A 25,025-nucleotide genomic window follows, 5' to 3' on the forward strand; every position below is an offset into this window, starting at 1 on the left:
GCACACACACACACACACACTGCTTGCCATAGAAAGAGAAAACTATCAATGAATGTGTTTGAAAACAAGTGAATGTTTAACAGAGATTATATTAATGAACTACAGATCCCACACCACCCCTACCCTATCATATGACAACAGTGTGTCTGGTCATGTGACCTGCAGTGCCGACGATGTTTCGCTTTGCAGGCAGTGGCACAATAAATGTATTTTATTACAACTTAAAGATACACCAGAGCTACGACAGTCCAGTCACTGAAACTACAAGTGCTTCTGGGTTTGTAAGTCAAACATTTGATCTACAAATGTGACTCGGTTTAACTCTTATAGCGATAGTGATAAACGGCTACTCGGAGGCCTCTGTAGTTCCAGCCGACATGCGCAACAGTGGGCTACGGACCCCGGTTGTGTTGATGGGAAGAAGGGAGTGCAAAATCATGGAAGTAGTGCTCTCTGCCTCCCAAGGTTCGGTTCGTACAGAATAGCAATAGAATTCTGGATTTCCACCATGTCGAACCGAAGAGCTATGAACTAGTTTACATGTGGTGTGTCAACAACAACACTAACGACTCGGACTGACAGAATGAACGGTGAGTTGTAACGTTAGCAAAAAAAACATTCACTTTTTGTTCTACCATCACCAATTGAAATGGCTTTGGTTTATTACAGGAATTTTGTATGTTTTGTGCACATATGCCTATTAAAACAATGAGGTTTAGAATGGATGACAACGCATCATTCTCTTTAATGAGTTCAGGCAGGCTTAAAGGATAGATAATGACTCTTCCCGCGGGTATCTTGAATCTCCTCATGTAAATCGAATTATGGCTTGACTGAATGACATCATAGTAGTCATGAATAAATCAATTGTTGATACATCAAAGAGAAACCCCTCTAACCATATTATACCTTTTTTGTTATTGCTAATGAGTCCTGACCAACCTCATCTAGCCCATTACTTTCTCCAAGGGAGTGCTTTCTTAGCAAACTGCATGTATTTGTTGGTGAATAGTTATTACAACAACCTTTTCTTGTTATTACAGTATCTCCAAAATGTGTTATGTCACTTTCCTACTGTAGAATAAAGATATATTTGACCAAATCATATTCTTCTTTGTGGAACAAATCATTCTATACATTTCTGATAAACTTGGTGAAACAGCTCTGTGATTTAGCCAGAGATGACTTGTCCATTATGCAGGCTAGTCACTCTTAGGCCAGAAATCTGAGATGAGATTACCAAACTGACAGATGGTCATGTTTGTATGATCGCCCTCCTTCTCCTTTCCAGGCCCTCAGCAGAATGACGCAAAGAGACAACACCTGCTAGAGAGGCTGCTGGACGCTGTCAAACAGGTGAATGGTAATCTCGGTTAACCCAGAACAGAAGTCTTGCATAATTGGTCAGCTGCTCGATTAAGTTCTGGTTCCATACATGAGAAGAGATTTAACGAGGAGTGGAACCGGAACGAGGAGCTCCACTCTCTGCAAGTTACCGGCCAAATGTCCCCTCCCCTTCCGAAATTCGAAAGATGTTAACACCTGCAAAATCGTGATTTGTCCAAATAACCAGTGATGGAAAAACCCAAACATTGGAACTACTACAGCTTGTTATCCCACGCATCCCATTCCTTCCCGACAGATTCTATGGTTACGGTATCAGTTATGTTTACTTAGATCTGTCCACCAGAGATTAGGTGAGGGGTCACAACAATCATAACACAACAATCATAACACAACAATCATCAGCAACATTTATACCGGCACTGTACGTGTCAGGASCGGTTATGTTAGCTGCACTGTACGTGTCATAACAGGTTATGTTAGCTGCACTGTACCCTGTCAGGACGGTTATGTTAGCTGCACTGTACGTGTCATAACAGGTTATGTTAGCTGCACTGTACGTGTCATAACAGTGTTATGTTAGCTGCACTGTACGTGTCAGCGACCGTTATGTTAGCTGCACTGTACGTGTCATAACAGGTTATGTTAGCTTTACTGTACGTGTCATAACAGTTATGTTAGCTGCACTGTACGTGTCATAACAGGTTATGTTAGCGGCATTGTACGTGTCATAAACAGGTTATGTTAGCTGCACTGTACGTGTCCATAAACAGGTTATGTTAGCTGCACTGTACGTGTCATAAACAGGTTATTTTAGCTGCACTGTACGATGTCAAAACAGGTTATGTTAGCTGCACTGTACGTTGTCATACAGTTATGTTAGCTGCACTGTACGTGAAAGGACAGGTTATGTTAGCTGCCCTGTACGTGAAAGGACAGGTTATGTTAGCCGTCCTATTGCCCTCTTCTACTATGGATAATCTCCACTGAAGAGGAGTGCATTACAGCTATGTTCAAATTAGTCATGTAATCATAAACTCATAATGATGTGCTTTTACAGTGTAATTACAGTGAACCTATCTACTCTCTACAGTTTATAAGGCATAATACTGTGCACATTGTGTTGTTTCTCAACCTGGTTTGATGTTGTGGACTTTAGCTGGCAGGCTACCATTGAGGAAGTAAAAGTGTTGCATCATAGTTATTTTGCTAGCCATGTCATCTTCATTCTTCATGTCTGTTCAGTGCCAAATCCGCTTTGGAGGAAGAAAGGAGATCGCYTCAGATTTAGACAGCAGGTACCAATGTGCTTTATTATTTTAAAACTGATATGATTTACTTATGTTTTGTGTGTGAATGTGTAATGCGTGTTATGTGTGTGTGCATGTGCGTGTCTGTGATGTATTGTAATGCTTGTGTTTGTATCTCCCCTGTAGGGTGATCTGTTTGTGTGCCCAGTTTGAGGCTGTCCTCCAGCATGGCCTGAGGAAGAGTAAAGGACTGGCTCTCACTGCTGCTGCCATCAAGCAGGCCGCAGGATTCACCAGCAAGACTGAAGCAGGTACAGTCACATGACCTGGATTACAGTGATATGAAGTATAAAAAAAGTTTTTMCAGGAAGTACTGGTAACCTTTATCTGCACTGGGGGCGCATCAGGGGCCCTTGAAGATTTTGGTCAGACGAGAGGTATATACAGTATACTCTTAGTCAGACTATAAGAACTAACACAGCTAAAAAAAACACTGAATCTGGGAATAATGTGTTCATCACTGGTTAGAGTACAATTTGTAGAAGACATCTAGCTACATTTTTACATTTTGAAGTGTTGCATTTTGATTCAAGTGGATCGCAAACCCGGTAACTACTTCTCTGATAGAGTTCAGTGTGTCAAATCGGAGGGCCTGTTGTCCGGACCTCTGGCAGTCTCTATGGGGGTGCCACAGGGTTCAATTCTCGGGCCGACTCCCTGTATACATCAATGATGTCGCTCTTGCTGCTGGTGATTCTCTGATCCACCTCTACGCAGACGACACCATTCTGTATACTTCTGGCCCCTCTTTGGACACTGTGTTAACTAACCTCCAGACGAGCTTCAATGCCATTACAACTCTCCTTCCATGGCCTCCAACTGCTCTTAAATGCAARTAAAACTAAATGCATGCTATTCAATCGATCACTGCCCGCACCTGCCCACCCGTCACTACTCTGGACGGCTCCGACTTAGAATATGTGGATAACTACAAATACCTAGGTGTCTGGTTAGACTGTAAACTCTCCTTCCAGACTCAGATTAAGCATCTCCAATCCAAAATTAAATCTAGAATCGGCTTCCTATTTCGCAACAAAGCATSCTTCACTCATGCTGCCAAACATACCCTCGTAAAACTGACCATCCTACCGATCMTCGAYTTCGGCGTTGTYATTTATAAAATAGCCTCCAACACTCTACTCAACAARTTGGATGCAGTCTATCACAGTGCCATCCGTTCACCAAAGCCCCATATACTACCCACCACTGCAACCTGTACGCTCTCGTTGGCTGGCCCTCGCTTCATACTCGTCGCCAAACCCACTGGCTCTAGGTCATCTACAAGTCACTGCTAGGTCGCCTTTCCTTCCAGTTCTCTGCTGCCAATGACTGGAACAAACTGCAAAAATCACTGAAGCTGGAGACTCATATCTCCCTCACTAGCTTTAAGCACCAGCTGTCAGAGCAGCTTACAGATCACTGCACCTGTACATAGCCCATCTGTAAACAGCCCATCTATCTACCTCATCCTCATACTGTATTTATGGGGACTTGCACATTCATCTTCTGCACATCTACCATTCCAGTGTTTAATTGCTATATTGTAATTACTTCACCACCATGGCCTATTTATTACCTTAACTCCCTTATCTTACCTCATTTGCACTCACTGTAAATATACTTTTTGTTTTCTTTTTTTCTACTGTATTATTGACTGTATGTTTTGTTTATTCCATGTGTAACTCTGTGTTGTTGTATGTGTCGAATTGCTTTGCTTTATCTTGGCCAGGTCACAGTTGTAAATGAGAACTTGTTCTCAACTGGCCTACCTGGTTAAATAAAGGTGAAATAAATTAAATAAAGTGTAAAGCAGCACTTTTTATGTTAATCACTTCCATCTATATCACGCTGAAATCAATAGAATGGGGGCAAACATTTGCGGTGTAGGGCTGTTTAAACAAACATTATTCAAAGGCCACACGGAATAACCTATACATGGTTGGTCAGATGAGAACTTGTAGAAGGCTTATATCTATATTTTGGGATGGCTGGAGGCTGCCATCATGGCAAAGGGAACAAACCACTTTTTCTGTTAGGTAACGTTGTCACGGACGTCTGAAGAAGAGGACCAAGGTGCAGCGTGGTGAGCGTACATACTTTTATTTTAATGATGTCGCCAACAAAACAATAAACATACAGAAACGACCGTGAAGCTTAACTCGGCTATAATGCCGCTAACAAAGATAACTTCCCACAAAGACAGGTGGAAAAAAGGGATACCTAAGTATRGTTCTCAATCAGAGACAACGATAGACAGCTGCCTCTGATTGAGAACCACACCCGGCCAAACACAAAGAAATAGAAAACATAGACATAAAGAAACTAGAATGCCCACCCTAGTCACACCCTGGCCTAACCAAAATAGAGAATAAAAGCCTCTCTATGGCCAGGGCGTGACAAACGTCAACAAATCACGACCCGCCATAGGATATAAACAGTGACAACTGTTGGCTGCTATTTAAGTGGTAATTTGACTGTAAAATCAGTGTATTGGTGTGTGGCCAGCAACTTTTATAGCGATACCACCCCAAACTATCTGTGCCATTTACAAATAAATGTATAGCTGTGTTGTAAGTCCTGTGACCCCCAGTGAGTATGACAAAAATGAACAGTACAAAACCATAGATATTGATCTGTTTTAAGCAATTGATATTGTGTTGACTATAAACTTTTTTTGAAGGATATGTAATTCCCCCCAATTACCATGTGGCAAAACGTCAGCTTGTGTAATGTAATGCATACTGTCCAGATCATGGAAAGTAACATAATATACATTCATTCGATATGGCAAAATAATTCAATATCTTAATTTAGGATGATAGCAAATGGCGCAAACGCTCAATTTTTTTTCAATATTCACATATATTTCTCACTAGTTTAACCATTTTAGAGATTTAAATGCTCTTAATTTAACCGGGGACTCTAGAAAGAGCTCCCCATAGTGATTGTGCAGCAGCCCATTCATTCGACTTCCCTAGTAACAGCTTAATATTAGTAGAGTTCAAAAGCTACTTGCACTCAAACCGTGAAAAGGAATAACCAAAGGAGGCCAAGATGCTAAAATAATATACTTAATTTAATCGATGCTCGAAAGAATAGAAAAGGTACAAGTGCAAGGTGCTATAAAAACAAGAAAAGGAGCATACCTAATATTAGCCTAGGAAACTGGAGACCTGAGAATACTTTACTCACCTCAGTAGGAGAGAAYGGCTGTGATGAGTGTCTACTCTCCACGCAGGAAACAGATGCTGAAGGACGACTGATAGAGAAACCAGGTGCAGATACTGGCTGTGAAACCAGAGGGTTATGCAACAGATTTAGTCAAAAACGACAAGAAAGAAAATTCTCTCTCTCTTTCTCTCTGAGGGCAGCCCAGCACCTGTTGTGGTTTCTTAAAAGAAGCCGTGGTAAAWTTCAAACAGATAATTCTGGCTGAACAAGTTTTAAAAGAGGTGTCAGTGGACCAGATGTTGTTGTTGTTAGGGCTGTCAAACGATTCAAACATTTCATTAAGTTAACTGCAGGGTTTGCTGTGATTAATCACGATTGCATTGTTGTTTTTAGACATAGATTATGTATTTAGGAAATTACAAAACTTCAAGTTTCTAGATCATTTTTTACTTCATTGGGCCTCTCTATTAGCCCTCCCTGTCCCAGTTAACAAARTCTTGGTGATGATGGAGAGAGAACTCTGGGACACAGCTACCACGATGTTTAATAAGTCCAGTGCTGCAGAGTGAAATAGGCTGTTGTATAACACATTGTTCTAAGGCCATATGGTAATGCTATGCTAAAGAGAGACCTCCATAGCAGTTATTCACACTAATTATCAAGAACTTGAAAACTTACAGCGAACAGACTTTCAACTGTCTTGCAAGTTGGGTGTTATATAAAGAGTGAAAACTCTGTTGGCCAATAGGTGATGTGTTGGGTGACTCTATCCTCTGGGGAGTTGTTGAGGGCTTGATGACAAACTGAGGAAAAGGAGGAAGGTGTGAACATGGCTAATTAGTCAGTGGATGAATATGATGGTTTAGAACTGTGATTACTTAGATGATCTTTAAGCTTTTACTGGCTGTTCTCTGACCTTTTGATCTCTGACCTTTGACATGGCCRTTCAGAAGCTTCAGTTGGTAAGAAAGGGCTTTAATTGTGTAGAAATTAGTTCAAATTATAGCTGTGTTAGAGGATATAGATCTTGGGAGTAGCAAGCAGTGGACATTCACTTTCTTTTTGGTGCATCTTTCTCTTTCTCTCTCTCAGAGCTGACGTTCTGGTTCTATGTGAAGGAGCATCTGAACCGCCATGAGGTGCAGCGGTTCTACTCCCTGAGACACATCTCCTCTGAGCTGGGCCGCGGCCGCGCCTGGCTCCGCTGTGCCCTCAATGAACACTCACTAGAACGCTACCTACACACGCTGCTCGCAGACGGCATACGCCTCGGGTGAGAGTGTGTGTCTGTTTGTATGTCTGTATTTATCTCAGGTCAGTGTGCGTGTGTGTGTGGAGTCTGGACCTTTCTTGCCAGTATATCTTATTTCTTTGTGTTTTCAAGTACTTTTTATGAAGACTGGGCGTTTATTCTGGACGAGGAGCGAGCCAGCATGCTGCCCACCATGGCTGCAGGTGAGAGCATTACTCAGATTCCTGTGGTGAAACACATTCATGTCTCTACCATTCAGAGAGCTACTTTAGAGTAAGCCATGAGTCACAGCTGAGTCACTTATTCCCTGTGTGATATGCAGTCAGTGGTGTAATGGAGGTTGAACGCACGTAAACGCTGTTTACTCAGCTTTTTTGTATTTTGCGTAAGTGTTGACCCACCAATACGGGAAGATGCATTGAAAGTATAGGGAGTGTTATACTTATATACTTATGTTATACTTATCTCCACGACCTGCAATCTGAGTTTACCCACCTATTGTGTCTAGTGCAGTGCTGATGGATTTGGATTTATGTAGCACTTTTCCAATTCTCATTGTTAGTTTGGGAGAACCAACTCACCTTATCCACTACCATTAGTGATGTGTGAACGACTAGTAACTAGACCCTCTCCTCTCTCTCCACCCTTCACACAGGACTAAACTCCATCCTGTTTGCCATCAACATCGACAACACAGACCTGAACGGTGTGACCCGGGCGGGCGGCTCCTCCTCCTCCGTGAGCCACCTCCTGAAGGAGTCCACCCAGGGCATAGGGAGCCTATGGAAGGAGTCGACCCAGGGGGTAAGCACTCTACTTCGAGAGATCAGCACCGTCACCGCTGTGGTGCCAGGCTTCACCCCTACACACTGCACCGACGGATCATCAGACCCACTGCCTATCCTGCCACGCAGCGTCTCCGCAGGTAGGGAGGAGACATTACAAGGAACTCAGACACTGAGGGGGACAGTGCATATAAACAATTATTTATATTCAGTTCTATTCATATTATTACTCAGGGAAGGAATAATACACCAACAAACATGGAGATGAAACTGACTACATGTTTTCTCTCCTCTCCAGACTCTGGCCTGAGGAAGGAGCGACGGAGGAAAAAGAAAATCACCAACATCATCTCCTTCGACGACCTGGATGGGGGAGCGGAGGATGAGGAAGAGGTGGGGGGGGGGACTGTCACCCTCAGGAAGAGCACCACTGCTCCTCAGGTCAGTCTGGAGGAGGGTATTTACCCACTGGAGTCCTTCTCCCTCTCGCCTCTCCAGAACGGGCTGCCCGATCCTGGGATAGTCAGCTGGGCCGGGTCTCATCCTTTCTCCAGAGCTCTGCCAGACACCAAGATTATTGATAATGATGAGGAGGAGGAAGAGGTATACAAGAGTAGGCCACAGCCACAGAGCCCTTTTCATGGCACGGCCAACGCTGACCAGTGAGTAACCATGGAGACTAAGGATTATACATCATCTAGCACTTTCTTAACTATACAATAAGCAAGGAGAGAAACTCCTAATCAAGAATTGATATAAACAGGTGTACTTTATCTGTGTTGTAACGTGTGTGTCTGTTACAGAGTGTCAACGTGGAGTGCCCTGCAGGCCATAACTGATAATGACAGTTCAGACATCCTCATTCCTGTGGCCTCCAGCCACTCCTACGCTCAGCCAGGTGAGGCTCCTCTCCTCTACAGCAGTGTTTCTCAACCCAGTCCTCTGAGCCCAACAGTCATTTCTTACATAACCACAGAATTTTGGTTATAATGTGTTGGTTCATATGTGTTCATTTTTGGGGATAGTTTCTATAGCAACAGCAGACTGGCGTTAAAAGAGAATAGTGGGCGAGGTTGCTTAGTGATAAAGCTCATGAGAAAACGGAGTGTAAATTTACTAAGCTTTTGTAGAATATGGAAAGCATTAAACCCAGACAGATACGTCAGCATTTAGGTACTTTCTCTCTCTCTCATTGTTTTTCACTTTCATTTTGTTTCAGTCGGCTCAGTGAAAGATACGGTTGCATTTCCTGTACAGACAGATTCCACAGGTCCAGTCGGCGACTACGAGACGACCAGATCCCAGCTACAGTTCAAGTAAGTTGTCAGTCCATTTTACATAAGCATCATCTTAACAAGGGTGGGAGGAAAACTGCACTCAGATCAATAATTTTGAGTTCAAAGCTCATCACTATGCTAAGGACCCTGGGTCTTAACACCTCCCTCTGCAACTGGATCCTGGACTTCCTGATGGGCCGCCCCCAGGTGGTAAGGGTAGATAACAACATATCCGCCACGCTGATCCTCAACACGGGGTCCCCTCAGGGGTGCGTGCTCAGTCTCCTCCTGTACTCTCTGTTCACTCATGACTGCACGGCCAGGCACGACTCCAACACCATCATTAAGTTTGCAGATGACACAACAGTTTTAGGATTGATTACTGAGACAGCCTATAGAGAGACAGCCTATAGAGAGGAGGTCAGAGACCTGGCCGTGTGGTTTCCAGGACAACAACATCTCCCTCAACGTGATCAAGACAAAGGAGATGATCGTGGACTAAAGGAAAAGAAGGACCGAGCACACCCCCATTCTCATCGACGGGGCTGTAGTGGAGCAGGTTGAGAGCTTCAAGTTCCTTGGCATCCACATCACCAACAAACTTACATGGTCCAAGCCCACCAAGACAGTCGTGAAGAGAGCACGACAAAACCTATTCCGCCTCAGGAGACTTAAAATATTTGACATGGGTCCTCAGATCCTCAAAAGGTTTTACAGCTACACAATCGAGAGCATCCTGACTGGTTGCATCACTGCCTGGTATGGCAACTGCTCGGCCTCTGACCGCAAGGCACTACAGAGGGTAGTGTGCACGGCCCAGTACATCACTGGGGCAAAGTTACCTGCCATCCAGGACCTCTATACCAGGCGGTGTCAGAGGAAGGCCCTAAAAATTGTCAAAGACTCCAGTCACCCTAGTCATAGACTGTTCTCTCTGCTACCGCATGGCAAGCGGTACCGGAGCGCCAAGTCTAGGTCCAAGAGGCTTTGAAACAGCTTCTACCCCCAAGGCATAAGACTCCTGAACATCTAATCAAACGGCTACCCAGACTATTTGCATTGCCCCCATACTCCTCCCCCCTCTTCTACGCTGTTGCTACTCTCTGTTATTATCTGTGCATWGTCACTTTAATAACTCTACCTACATGTACATATTACATCAATTACCTCGACTAACCGGTGCCTCGCTATTGTTATTTTACTGCTCCTCTTTAATTATTTGTTACTTTTATTTTTTGGGGGTCTTTTCTTAAAATTGCATTGTTGGTTAAGGGCTTGTAAGTAAGCATTTCACTGTAAGGTCTACCTACACCTGTTGTATTTGGCSCATGTGACAAATAACATTTGATTTGAGTTATTGGATGGAGATATATACGTAACCTCTCTCTCTCTGTGGTGTTACAGCTTGGAGCCCAGCCCGCTGGTCCAGAATGCACCTCTCTCCAGTGTACTGCCCAGTGCCACCCCTGGTCTACCCAAGTCAATGACAGTGGGTGTGTATGGTATACTGTACATGTGTTTGGTAATAAGAAGGAAATCCTGTATGATGATCATTTGGGCGGCAGGTAGCCTAGTGGTTAGAGCGTTGGACTAGTAACCGAAAGGTTGCAAGAGCGAATCCCCGAGCTGACAAGGTCAAATTCTGTCGTTCTGCCCCTGAACAAGGCAGTTAACCCACTGTTCCTAGGCCGTCATTAAAAATAAGGATTTGTTCTTAACTGACTTGTCTAGTTAAATTAAGGTAAAATTAAAATAAATAAAAAAATCCCTTATTCAACCAGGTGATGGCACTGCTGCGTCAGTGTGCCTCTGTGTACTCACGGTAGCCTACAGTTGACTGTAACAAAGGATGATATGAGTGAAACAGAATGGTACACTCAGAAAAGCATGTCTTATTTGATAGATTTCATTTCGGTAAACAACACAACCATTAATCGACATTTTGTCCGCTCTACTGTCTTTTCAAATCTTCCTGGAATGTAAAATGCCCTGATCCAGTCAACAGTTTACACACTGTCTCTGTTTTTGACTCCAGAACGTGATTTGCGTAATTTCTTAAAGCTTAAGAGGGTAGCCCGGCTGATGCTCATATTGATGCTGTTTCCTGTGTGTGGAACACACTAAGCCTGTAATGTGAGTTAGGGCAGGGGATCTGAGTGTGGCGGCACATTTAGACCCACAGGCACATCTATAGTCATGACTCACGTCTATAGTCGAACACTCACAGATTAGGGGCTCTCAAAAGAAGAGAGCTGTGTGTGTGTATTTGTGTTTGTGTGCTTTTGTGTACAGATAGAGAACATTGTGTGCAGTAAAAAAAACTAAAACATAATGGCGTCTGCCATTTAACCGGATCTGTAATGGGAACCATTGTCCAAATCCATACACTGCCTGCATCACACACAAACCCACATACGCACAAGCACACACACACAGTTGTAGTGCAACAGAGGGGCGCCTCTCTATAAAGCTCCCTAATGGATTGCCGGTGCTAACTTCCTGTGGTGAACGCATGGTTGTTGTAAATGTCACACCTATTTCTGGAGCACTGATGTGGAATTGGGAGCTCCAGATATAATGGGGCTCTCCTCTACCTTTCTTCTTCTTCCTCATCCTCTTCTTCACCTCCTCAACCAGGCACTTTGGGTTGTAAACCTACTTTTTGAAATGCGTCTGGGGCCAAACCGCGCTCCACTTCTTCGCGCTTCCCTACTGTTAATGTAGCCAAGAGCTGATCTGCATTATTCATTTGCTTTTAATTGAGTAAATACTTTGGTATTCATAAGGCTGCCGTATCTTGGCCCTTTTTCCATAGACCTACTTCTCGCAGTGCTATATATTAGCCTATATCCGTCATGTGAATACAGAGCTGTGCTGTGACAGTATGGTGCTAAAGTGTGTTTGTATCTGGGCAGAGGTAGTATATTAGTAGCCTGGCGGGTCCCATGCTCTATGTTCTGGAGCTAACTCGTGTGTAGTCATGACAACGACAGAAGAGTTGGCTACAGGCAGCACAGTACAGTATGGAACCAGGTTAGTATTTAGGTATCAGTCAGCTCCGCTAATGATGAGACTTAAATATGAGCTGAGTAAAAGAAATGTGAACAGTAAACACTTGTACAGAGATATATATCAATTTGTTTGTGTCTGTGTTTTGTTTGTCTCAGTGTTGTTAACGGTCTCTGTCCTCTGTCCACAGTGGAGCTCCGCCAGGCCATAGTAGCCATGATGAACAGGAAGGATGAGCTGGATGATCTGAACATGTGAGATCCTCTCTGCTAATGTTGGTGGGATGAGTTGATCTTTGAYGTGAAAAATCAAGGGGAATTAAGAGCTATGTATGTATGTGGGTTTTCTGAGAGTTGTGAGCAGACTGTGTATGCCAGTGTTCTGTTGTGTGTGTGTGACTGTATGCTAACAGTATTGTGCTGTTGTGTACTCCGGGGCTCCAGGTCCCTGCGGAGCCTGCTGGATGGGGAGATGGAGCACTCTGCTGGGCTGAGACAGGAGACAGATGCCCTGAGGAGACGCCTGGATGAGCTGGAGGAGAGACACACAGCCAAGGTCCAGGCTCTGGGCAGGTGGGTACCAGATCGCTGGTGGTTGTTGTTCCCAGTGGCAGCTTCCCATGGCTACAGTAGGAATATTGGTGGTTAGAGACAGACAAACCCACGCTCACTGGAAACAGTCTTTAGGAGTTCAATATGTGTGTTTTTAAGTGTTGAGTATGCTGCGATGTGCACTTTTTACATTTGAGTGGTTTAGTCTTTCTGCTCCTCTACGCCTTCAAGACAAACTGGAAACTCCAGCCACTCAAACTCAAGTGCTATCCTCCACCCAAATCTGGCCTGATCGGATCAATAGTAGCTAAAAATACTGACACTGGTAAATAAGCCCTCCCTATGTTTGTGTCTAACAAAGCCCAGTGGATGTGAGCTGGGCTGAGCTGCTCTCATAGAGGTACCCATATTGATTCAGCACAGTGAGAGGAGTGGGTACTGTGCTGGTTAAGACGTGGGCCACACACTGACTGAGGCAGTGCTTCTGACGTGCATTCTGAAAGTATTCAGACCCCTTGACTTTTTCCACATTTCGTTACGTTACAGTCTTATTCTAAAATGGATTAAATGCAAAAAAAATCCTCATCAATCTACACACAATACCCCATAATGAGAAAGCGAAAACAGATTTTTTTTTTTKTGCAAATATATATATTTTTTTAACATAAGTATTCAGACCCTCTGCTGTGAGACTCGCAATTGAGCTCAGATGCATCCTGTTTCCATTTGATCATCCTTGAGATGTTTCTACAACTTGATTGGAGTCCACCTGTGGTAAATTCAATTGATTGAACATGAAAGCCACACACCTGTCTATATAAGGTCCCACAGTTGACAGTACATGTCAGAGCAAAAACCAAGCCACGAGGTCGAAGGAATTGTCCGTAGAGCTCCGAGACAGGACTGTGTCGAGGCACAAATCTGGGGATGGGTACCAAAACATTTCTGCAGCATTGAAGGTCCCCAAGAACACAGTGACCTGAGCAATCGGGGGAGAAGGGCCTTGGTCAAGGAGGTGACCAAGAACCCGATGGTCACTCTGACAGAGCTCTAGAGTTCCTCTGTGGAAATGGGAGACCCTTCCAGAAGGACAACCATCTCTGCAGCACTCCACCAATCAGGCCTTTATGGTAGAGTGGCCAGACGGAAGCCACTCAGTAAAAGGCACATGAGGCCTGCTTGGAGTTTGACAAAAGGCACCTAAAGACTCAGACCATGAGAAACAAGATTCTCTGGTCTGATGAAACCAAGATTGAACACTTTGGCCTGAATGCTAAGCGTCACGTCTGGAGGAAACCTGGCACCATCTCTACGGTGAAGCATGGTGGTGGCAGCGTCATGTTGTAGGGTTGTTTTTCAGCGGCAGGGACTGGGAGACTAGTCTGGATCGAGGGAAAGATGAACGGAGCAAAGTACAGAGAAACACTTGATGAAAACCTGCTCCAGAGCGCTCAGGACCTCAGACTGGGGTGAAGGTTCACCTTCCAACAGGACAACCACCCTAAGCGCACAGCCAAGACAACGCAGGAGTGGCTTCGGGACAAGTCTCTGAATGTCCTTGAGTGGCCCAGTCGGAGCCCGGACTTGAACCTGATCGAACATCTCTGGAGAGACCTGAAAATAGCTGTATAGCGACGCTCCCCATCCAACCTGACAGAGCTTGAGAGGATCTGCAGAGAAGAATGGGAGAAACTCCCCAAATACAGGTGTGCCAAGCTTGTAGCGTCATACCCAAGACGACTTAAGTCTGTAATCGCTGTGAAAGGTGCTTCAACAAAGTACTGAGTAAAAGGTCTGAATACTTATGTAAATGTAATACTTCAGTTTAGTATTTTTTATAAATGTGCAAAAGTTCTAAAAACCTGATTTTTGCTTTGTCATTATGGGCTATTGTGTGTAGATTGATGAGGGGAAAAAACAATTTAATACATGTTAGAATAAGGCTGTATCGTAACAAAATGTGGAAAAAGTCAAGGGGTCTGCATACTTTCCGAATGTACGGTATGTAACACTGACTGACTGAGGCACATGTTTGCACGCACGGACACATACACACGTGCAGAGAAATCCTATTCCCTACCAGCATGGAGCTCCGGCCAGTCTCCCAGTGACGTTAGCAGAGCAGAAACTAGAACTCACCCAGGCTGGCGGGTAGGCACGCAGCCAGGAGAGAGCGGGCCTGGCCAAGGAGAAAGTGGTCCTTCTCTCTGTTTGGTGGGTGGTTAGAAGAAACCCACTGAGAGAAGACTAAAGAGAGATCGTGAGTTTTTCTTATTGACATTCAGCGTTTCCTGAAGGTTGTTGGGAATGGAATATTTTGATGTACTGTAAAGAAAACACCTAAGGTTTGGGCGGTTTTACTGTAGTTGTTGAGAGGATTTTAGTTGTTTTGCTGCTTTGTGAAGTCAATTATCCAGCTGTCTCAAGGGGCTACTGTACAGTTGAAGTTCTCCCACTTTGAACAATCTTCTACTGTACACTGTCTGCCTAACTTTACTGTGCTGTGGGCATTGAACAAGAATGTTTATGAAAGGAAAACCAAAGTACATGTTTGAAGCATTGTTTGCAGAGCATATAAATAAGGGGTTCTCAAACATCTCCTCAGTGAATCCCCTGAACTAAGTCACCTAATTCATCTAGTCAAGTGCTTGATGATTAGTTGACAATTTGTATCAGGTGTGCTATCTGTGGAATAGTTAAAATACATTGAACGAGAGGTTTGAGAACTCCTGCTCTAAATTGCTCTTAGTCTTCAACATCCTTTATTTTGGCTTTGTTTTGTTTTATCCTCTGAGTGTATTACTGTAATGTTTTCTCTAACTGGAGCAGCTTTATAGCATATGTTATTTTTTTWAACTGTCAAATCCAAATAAAACCTCTTTGACCTCTATCCCAGAAGCCCTCAGTAGAGGTCACAGGAAGTTGTGTTGCGTCTCTTCCTGCCTCTCACTCTCTCTGATATCTGGGCTTTTCCTCACGCCGTCTGAGACTCACTCCACTGATCCAATTTCACTAATGGGTTTAGAGAGCGTCCATTTAGACAGAGAGCTTTTTGGGCGGAATACCCTCCATGTTAAACGCCCTCAACCACACGTGCCGGTTGTATAATACACAGGAAGGTGAGTGCTGTAGGATGCCTTTGAAACTTTCAGGGACACTTGCACCGTAATGTAGAATGATGAACCCATATAAAAATGATTGTCTGCGACATATTCTACAGTTCCAGGGAATTGAATTTGGTCAGATACTGTGGATTTGGGTGGGGTTTGTGTAATAACACAGCTTCTACATTATCCTCATAGGATGTTCTCTACATTGTCTTTCCTGCGGGGACACCTTTTATATTACTTTACAGTACAACAGACGGCTACATAGTGATAAACTACATAGACCCATATGGCCTGTAGGTTGCTCTTATTATATAGATATACCTGTCTGTCAATATGGAATTTCTCTCTGTTTCTACGTCTCTTCTGTGTCTTTAGTTGTATCATTGTATCTCTACCTCTAGATGTAGAGGAGATGTGTGTTTGTGTTTCAGTCCAGTTCCTCAGGCGTCTGGTTCCTGAGCGAGCCATTTATAGTTTATATATCCTGCAGTACACATCCTGCAGTCAGCCTCTATCTCTCCAATGTAACATTAGACATGTACAGGAGATGTGTGTGTGGGCTTACACACACAAAGCGGACCTGTGGGATTGTGTGTGTATGTGAGACGGGCTTACATGAGTTAAAGCTAACCTGTGTGTTTGTGTGTGACTGTTAACCTGCCTGTGACTCAGCAGGAGGGCACATTCTGAGATCGATGAGACGCACCTGAGCCGTGGAATCCCCTCCCTCGCCTCCGGAACGCCAGACCATTTATTACCTTTAATTAAATGGCAGCGGAATTGTGTCTCGGCTCGCCGACTCCGATAACAACGGCCCAATCGTCCCACCGAGAGCTCATCAGCCGGCTTTCAGAGATCTCCCATCCCGAGTGTCCTTTGTAGGGGTAAAATGGGATGCGATAAGCAGGGTACAAAGAGCAGGGAGGAAGGCAGGTAGTTATTATTTACAGCACTGTAATTCTCTTAGATTCTGATTGATTTTCCCTCAAACCAACAGTAATCATCCGCACAGGCCCTGTAAGAACATATACCGCTACACACTTTTTCTGAACATACACACACACTTGCACCACCCTTGTGCACAGTCTCCAGTGACAGTAAGCAATCACAGAAAACCTGTAGGGCTGCATGTATAATCCAGCTCCAGAGATGGGCTGGGGTTTACAAGCCTGTAAGCCCGCCACATACACAGGAACCAACACAGTTACTGTTCCTGTCTGTGTAATGTTCCAGTCTGCTGCTCTCTCTGTCTGGGCATAGGCCTTGATTCTCTGTTTGTGTGTGTCTGCAGGGAGAACGAGGTCCTCAAGGTCCAGCTGAAGAAATACGTGGGAGCTGTCCAGATGCTGAAGAGAGAGGGGAGCCAAGGAAACGACACTGGTAAGACCACACACACACTCTCTACACTATCCAGGCGGTATTACAGCCGGCCGTGATTTGGAGTCCCATCGTCATCCGGGTTAGGGTTTGGCCGGGGTAGGCCGTCATTGTAAATAAGATTTTTTTCTTAACTGACTTGCCTAGTTAAATAAAGTTTAAATAAAATAAATAAATGTATCTAAACAGGGCAGGAGAAATATCTTCTCTTTTGCATGACAAGGTCAGTGTTGCGCCACCACTCAAGGACGTGAGTGGATAATAAGCCTGGTTTGAGATATGCCTCTGTGATACGTAATTAGTTTCCCTCCTTTTGTTACTTAGTCATTTTTGGGAATTTGGATAAAAGTGACTTTCTCTCATGTTGCCTGGGGATAAATCCACGCTGTGCAAAGGGTACAGAGATAAGACTGTTATATCAAAGGCAAACAAAATCAACATGGCAGATTATGTAGGGAGACAGAATGCCTAATGACATTTTGGGAGGAGAGACGGTGGTTATCAGTACTGTTCTCGGGTCCTGTCGACACTGGTATCTCTGGTATCTCCCTTCTACARAGACAGGGATTCTCCTCAGGCACTGTGTGGGACACCCGTAAGGCACAAGGATGCCTAGGATATCGGCCAATTTAAAACGTGACTTATGTTTTTAGAATCGTGATGTAATGTGCTTGTGGATGTTCAGCATTGTTGGGTTGTTTTTTAAGTGTTTCATATCAGGATCATTGCTTTTGTGTAAGTATCAAATATATAAATAATTGTTATATTTGTTGAAATAAATCATGTTTTTAGTTGAAAAAGGTGACTTGGCTTCTGCCACTAGTTAAGGGGAAACATGCACACAATGGTTAGAAAAATATCCCAGACACACACCATCTCATCTYTCAGGTCTCAGCAATTATGTAGTAGTCAGACTCATCAAATCTCCAACATGGATGTTTATGTCTAAAGTGACACGTGGAGCAATGCTCTGGGACACTGACAATGTGTAATAATGAATGGGCTTCCGGCAGGCTGTAGAATCCTGACTGAGGTTCCTTTTCGACACTAATCAAGGGCCTCCGCACAGCCACCGCCTGATGAATTACCCACAATCCTCCTCAGCCTTTCATGGTCCCCAGTGGAGTCTGGCCCAACAGTGTACATAGTGACGCTCTTGATATAAATATCCCAATTTGGCTTTTCCCTTGTTCTCTTTCGCTTTCTTCTTTCTCTCTCTCTCCCTCGCTCGCTCGCTCGCTCTCTCTCTCTCAAATCAAATACATTTTCAGCAGATGTCACAAAGTGCTATACAGAAAACCCCAGCCTAAAACCCCAACCAGCAAGCAATGCAGTGTAGAAGCACGGTGGCTAGGAAAAACTCCCTAGAAAGGTAGGAACCTAGCAAGTAACCTAGAGAGGAACCAGGTTCTGAGGGGTGGCCAGTCCTCTTCTGGCTGTGCCGGGTGGAGATTATAAGAGTACATGGCCATTAAGGCCAGATTGTTCTTTAAGATGTTCAAACGTTCATAGATGACCAGCAGGGTCAAATAGTAATCACAGTTATTGTAGAGGGTGCAACAGGTCAGTACCTCGGTAGTAAATGTCTGTTGGCTTTTCATAGCTGAGCTTTCAGAGATCGAGACAGCTGATGCGGTAGAGAGAGAGAGTCGAAAACAGCAGGTCCGGGACAAGGTAGCACGTCCGGTGAACAGGTCAGGGTTCCATAGCCGCAGGCAGWACAGTTGAAACTGGAGCAGTAGCACGACCAGACTGGGGACAGCCAGGAGTCATCAGGCCAGGTAGTCCTGAAGCATGGTCCTAGGGCTCAGGTCCTCTGAGAGGGGAGGACCTCTCGCTCTTGCTCTCGTTCTCGGTCTCGTTCTCCATCTCTGTAGAAGTGTAGAACACAGGCATACTGAATCCCCTTTCCCCCCTGCATCCCTTCTGTCTCTATTGCTAATGATGTGCCATACTCCATCAGGCTTTGGTGTTGAGTTACAGCTGAAAGAGATGAGAGGGGAAACAATGAAATTGATGCACAAGCGCTACAATACAGGCTTTGTTTCATGTCCTGTCAACACTGTTCACCTGATCATCGCGCAGCCTTTTGAAACTCCTCTAATGATGCAGCTCAATCCAGATGTCATCTTTTGAACGCAGCTCAGGCAGAGACAGGCTACTGACAACCCATCTGAAACAGCTTTCCTCTCGTTAAACTCGACGCTGTTTTCTCTTCCCTCCTCCTGACGTCTCGTCTATCCACGTTTGTTTGGATTCTCCCCAGCTGTTGCCGTAGATTGTGTGTGTCACGGTGTCTGTATGTTATTGCTGTGTGACTGACTGACTGACAGCGGCGTGAAGGGAAGGCATGCCACATTGTTCCCATGTGGCGTGTATCATCATGTGTGGTTATGGGATGAGACAGATTGTATGGGATGATTAGTATGGTGTATATAGTCAACTAATATGTCTCTCAGTCTTTAGGAAGCTCTTAGAAAATACCCTAGAGCCACTGGCATAGTCATGCTGTACAGTAATTCACAGTAAGCTATGAATTCTCTTGGGATATACAGTGCCTTCACAAAGTATTCACACCCTTTACTTTTCCCCCACATTTTGTTGTTTTACAGCCTGAATTTTAAATTAATTAAATGTAGTTGTTTTTGTCCCTGGCCTACACACAATATGCCATAATGTCAAAGTGGAATAATGTTTTTAGAATTGTTTTGGTACAAMGCTGAGGTATCTTGGGTCAATAAGTATTCAACCCCTTTGTTATGTCAAGCCTAAATAAGTACAGGAGTAAAAATGTGCTTAACAAGTCACATAATAAGTTCCATTGGCTCACTCTGTGTGCATTAATAGTGTTTAACATAATTTTTTAATGACTGTGCCCCACACATACAATTATTGGTAAGGTCTCTGTCGAGCAGTGAATTTCAAACACAAATTCAACCACAAAGACCAGGGAGAGTTTTCCAGTGGCTTGCAAAGAAGGGCACCTATTAGTAGAAAAAAAGCAGGCATTAAATATCCCTTTGAGCATAGTAAAGTTCTTAATTAACACTTTGGATTGTGTATCAGTACACCCAGTACCTACAAGGATACAGGTGTCCTTTCTAACTCAGTTGCCGGAGAGGAAGGAAACCGCTCAGGGATTTCACCATGAGGCCAATGGTGACTTTAAAACAGTTACAAAGTTTAATGGCTGTGATGGGAGAAAACTGAGGATGGATCAACAACATTGTAGTTACTCCACAATACTAACCTAGTTGACAGAGTGAAAAGACACCCTGTACAGAATACAAATATTCCAAAACATGCATCCTGTTTGCAACAAGGCACTTAAGAAAAAAAAAATACAACGTGTAATGTTTGGGGCAAATCCGATACAACACATTACTGAGTACCACTCTCAATATTTTCAAGCATAGTGGTGGCTGCATCATGTTATGGGTATGCTTGTGATCTGGGGAGTTTTTCAGGATAACAAATAAATATAATGGAGCTAAGCACAGGCAAAATCCTAAAGGAAAACCTGGTTCAGTCTGCTTTCCACCAGACACTGGGAGATGAATTTACCTTTCAGCAGGACAATAACATAAAACACATTGCCAAATCTACACTGGAGTTGCTTACCAAGAAGACAGTGAGTAGCTTGAAAATCTACTTGAAAATCTATGGCAAGACCTGAAAATAGTTGTTTAGCAATGATCAACAACCAATTTGACAGAGCTAGAAGAGGTTTGAAAAGAATAATGGGCAAATGTTGCACAATCCAGGTGTGGAAAGCTCTTAGAGACTAATCCAGAAAGACACAAATCTGTAATTGCTGSCAAATGAGGTTCTAACATATATTGACTTAGGGGGTTGCATAGTTATCTAATCAAGATATGATTATTTTATTATTCCTGATGTTTATTTATTTTTACAAATGTCACGCCCTGGCCATAGAGAGGGTTTTAGTCTCTATTTTGGGTAGGCCAGGGTGTGATTAGGGTGGGCATTCTATGTGTTATATTTCTTTGTTTTTGGCCGAGTGTGGTTCCCAATCAGAGGCAGCTGTCTGTCGTTGTCTCTGATTGGGAATCATACATAGGCAGCCTTTTTTCCTTTGTATTTTGAGGGTAGTTTTCTTTGTTAGTGGCACTATAGCCCTAGTAAGCTTCACGGTTGTTTCTTTGTTTCTTGTTTTGTTGGCGACATTTACATAAATAAAGGAAAATGTACACTCACCACGCTGCACCTTGGTCCGGTCATTTCCACGACGACGCCCATGACAACAAATGTTATAATTTTTCTTCCACTTTGACATTACAGAATATTTAGTGTAAATCGTTGACCAATTTTTTTTTATTTAAATCAATTTTAATCCCACTTTGTAACACAACAGAATGTGGAAAAAGTCAAGGGGTGTGAATACTTTCTGAGGACAATGTACTTCCATTTCTGAGCATGCAATACATATGAACATTTTCTATACAGAATGTTTAGCTAAACTCGCTGTAGGCTTGAGATATGCATCAATTTAGCAGTGGTTCCCCATATTTCAAGTATCAAATCCAATGAAGTAAGCAAAATCCGAGTACGCATAAACCAATGAAACACTGGCCACAGAGGCAGGATATGAGGGTCAACTTTCTCTGTCCCAAGGTCAGGATTCAACCTTCTTCATTTCATCTTTGTGATTCTCTCCTTCCAGTATCTGTTTACATTTAAGGTATTAATCTCAAACGCATATTATTTCTTCCTCTCCTAAATTAGATTTAGACGCTCTCTGACCCCTGCTAGATTAATCTGTGCTGGAGCGTCTCACTTCATACGCTTTAATACCTCCATTTATAAGAAGCCCTCGACAGGCGGGATTAATCTCAGTTCAGAAAACAGATTACGGCGGCAGTTAAAAACGAATCAACACACAAAGTGACGTTACTTCTCATGCTCCTTTGACAGACCGACAAGCTACTTAATGAAGGAAGCAACCAGTAGCATTTTTCACCTACGCGACTCAGGCCGCCAGAGAAATGTTACTAATTCATTACACACACACACACTGCCATATCTATCAGACCTTCCACGCCGTAGGGTCATTGGTGTGTGTGTGTGTGTGTGTGCGCCCACACGTGTGTAATGGTGTTTATTGTGTTTGTGTTGACTAATGTCAGTTCCTGGGGGTTGAGATGGGATGAGTGTTTATTAAACAGACGGTGCGTGTATGGGAGATTGGGGTTTGTGCCACCACCATGGAGCCTCTTAATGAAACAGAACTGTGTGTGTGTGTGTGTGTGCGTGCGTATTTATTTATTTTGCTTGAATAGAGAGGCTTGTTTATTAAACCAGAAAGTGTGTGTTGGTGTGTGAGAGGCTCTTTATTAACCAGCCGGTGTGTGTTTACCTGGGTGGAGGGGTGTTACAGAGACAGGTGGGCCAAGGTGGTCAGCTGAAGGGGACCGGGTGGGACAGCAGGTCTCATCACCTGAGCTGTACAGTGTTAATGAACATTTTAATGAACGACCGCATGCCAGAGATGGTTCAGTGTTATTGTGTACTGTAGCCTCCCACCTGGCCAATCTCATGAGGGGGAGATGATAGGGCATGAAAAGGGAGAGTAGACGGGGTGAAGTGGGAGATGAGGGGGTGGTTTGAGGGTGGCGGGGAGAGTAAGAGGGGACAGAGCCTCAGGCTGCTGCAGGGCGTCAGGTGAAATACCTGGAGGAGACCTCCGAGATGCACCTCTCTTCTACGTCCCCCGTGGTGTTTATCAGCTAGGCCTATCCTTCCAACACCTGGTCCCCTATGCACGCATGAACACACATATATAGACTAGAGCATACACCACACACACACACACACACACACACACACACACACACCACACCACACACACACACACACACAACAACACCACACACACCAACAAAACACACACACACACACACACACCACACACACAGTCAGTAAGGGATACAATCTGGCTCCAGTCTAGTGTATTAAAAGGGTAGCCAGTCATTTACTGCATGACTGCCCAGCCTGATAACCATTTGATATTCAGCACGCAGAGGAGAGGAGTGCCTAACACTGTTCAGATGAAAGGATGGGGAAAATGTGTTGTGGGCACGTAGGCTCTTCTTTACTAAACTTGTTTTGTCATTGTCACAAAGTCACTGGGTGGAGTAGCTGCGTGTGTTTGTGTGTGTGACTGTGGGAGGGAACTAATTCTAACTGCGTTTGTGTGCACAGTCTGTGTGTGTGACTGTGTGTGACCTAGAGCTGGGTGATATTGACAGAAATCACAACAAATTTACTGAATTATCACAATAACAATAAATGGAACGATATGTTTATAACATTTAATGTGCACCACAGTAATTTTTTAAATATTACCCTTTAAACTACTACTACTATTTTGAATGTTGTAGCTATCAATTGTTAACAATCACAAATATTAGCAAAAGTTTCATTTCAAACTTCATATTTTTCTATTAGGGCCCTATAGGTTATTTATCATAATGAACGATATCAGAAAAATGTCCACAATAAGTTGTCGGTGTTGATAATTTTAGGTTTATTGTCCCAGCTCTAGTGTGCACGCTGAGTGTGTGTTTTATAATCACACCAACAGCTGTATGTGTCAGCCACCTGCCGTTACTCAGATTAAACTCAACTTCAGAGGGCCTGCGCAGCACCGCTGCGGCAGCTCGCAAGATGGGCGGGGCTTAGTGATGTCACAGAGACGTCGGAGGCGCTGGGCAGTGACCATAATCAAAGTTAATCGGTGATCTCCCAGGGATACAGAGAGAGGTGATAATGAAATCAAGGAGACACCCTGCTGCCAGCAACGGTTTGGGTCTCACGGTGCGTCCCTTTCAGATGCATTGCACCTGTACTACCATTGCTGTACCTCAGTTCCACCTCGCAAAGTTTGCATTTCCTTCTCATTTAACTTCTCAAAGTATTGCCGTACAGGACTTTCCAACTGTTGGCAATGACTTAGTGGTGGAGAGTCGACTCCAAAATAATTGATTCCTCGACTGCTTGCACATCGACTCCCGGTGTCAACTCCCGTTTCTGAATATCACGATTCGATTTCGCAAGGAATCGGCTCCTAAGATTCACAATTTTTGAACGGAGGAGACTGATTAGTTGCCGTACTAATGAGAACACAAACGGTTAACATCTTTCATGGTGATCTAGCGAGGGATGCAGAGAGATGGGAGAGGCACAGGGTCGGACACCAGGCAGACAGTCAGAACCATGCACTAGGCCGGCAATCAAAAGCTGCATCTCGCAATGGAATTCCTTATCTCACAATTTCTTGGCTTACAATGTCTCGCAACTTCAGTAAACCAGGGCCTATCATCAATGAATAGCCTATGGTATTCTACACGCAACAGACCTAAGACTGAACACACACTCACATTATTAGTGAAGAGAAAGAGCATGAGAGCAAGCGCGAGTCTGTATCACATTAGTGGAAACCAAATTTGTTCTCAAGGCAGGTCTGCTGGTTTTGACTAGCAGAAGTAACTTTTTGTAGCCGGGTAAGAGAACTTACACAGCAGGTTAGGAGAATTAACGTGGCAGGTTAGGAGTATTAGGTTAAGGTTAGGAAAGGGTTAGATAAAATTGTCCCCGGCAACGCGACAACCAGCTCTGCCCTGAGAACTGTCTTGATTTCCACTAATGCGATGCTGCCAGGACAAGGGAGAGAGAGAAGGGGACAGGCAAACTGTGGTGCGCATACACTACTGGTCAAAAGTTATAGAACACCTACTCATTCAAGGGTTTTTCTTTATTTTTACTATTTTCTAGATTGTAGAATAATAGTGAAGACATCAAAACTATGAAATAACACAT

At 43.9% G+C, this 25,025-nt stretch overlaps 1 protein-coding gene across 1 annotated transcript in view; it reads left to right on the forward strand.

Annotated features, from left to right (window-relative positions):
• Positions 1–141: 141 nt before the first annotated feature.
• The window catches only part of snx29 (sorting nexin 29), a 117,129-nt gene continuing 92,245 nt past the window's right edge, over positions 142–25,025 (forward strand). The window contains exons 1-14 of the mRNA XM_024136864.2: positions 142–590; positions 1,292–1,356; positions 2,590–2,642; positions 2,781–2,905; positions 6,918–7,098; positions 7,210–7,280; positions 7,733–8,002; positions 8,161–8,524; positions 8,666–8,760; positions 9,082–9,178; positions 10,544–10,632; positions 12,339–12,402; positions 12,592–12,720; positions 17,101–17,189. Of these exons, the coding sequence (XP_023992632.1) occupies positions 584–590; positions 1,292–1,356; positions 2,590–2,642; positions 2,781–2,905; positions 6,918–7,098; positions 7,210–7,280; positions 7,733–8,002; positions 8,161–8,524; positions 8,666–8,760; positions 9,082–9,178; positions 10,544–10,632; positions 12,339–12,402; positions 12,592–12,720; positions 17,101–17,189 (1,699 nt within the window). The 5' untranslated portion in view covers positions 142–583. The remainder of the gene's footprint in view (positions 591–1,291; positions 1,357–2,589; positions 2,643–2,780; positions 2,906–6,917; positions 7,099–7,209; positions 7,281–7,732; positions 8,003–8,160; positions 8,525–8,665; positions 8,761–9,081; positions 9,179–10,543; positions 10,633–12,338; positions 12,403–12,591; positions 12,721–17,100; positions 17,190–25,025) is intronic.

Source organism: Salvelinus sp. IW2-2015, unplaced genomic scaffold (assembly GCF_002910315.2).
Source record: "Salvelinus sp. IW2-2015 unplaced genomic scaffold, ASM291031v2 Un_scaffold1038, whole genome shotgun sequence".
Lineage (NCBI taxonomy): Eukaryota > Metazoa > Chordata > Actinopteri > Salmoniformes > Salmonidae > Salvelinus > Salvelinus sp. IW2-2015.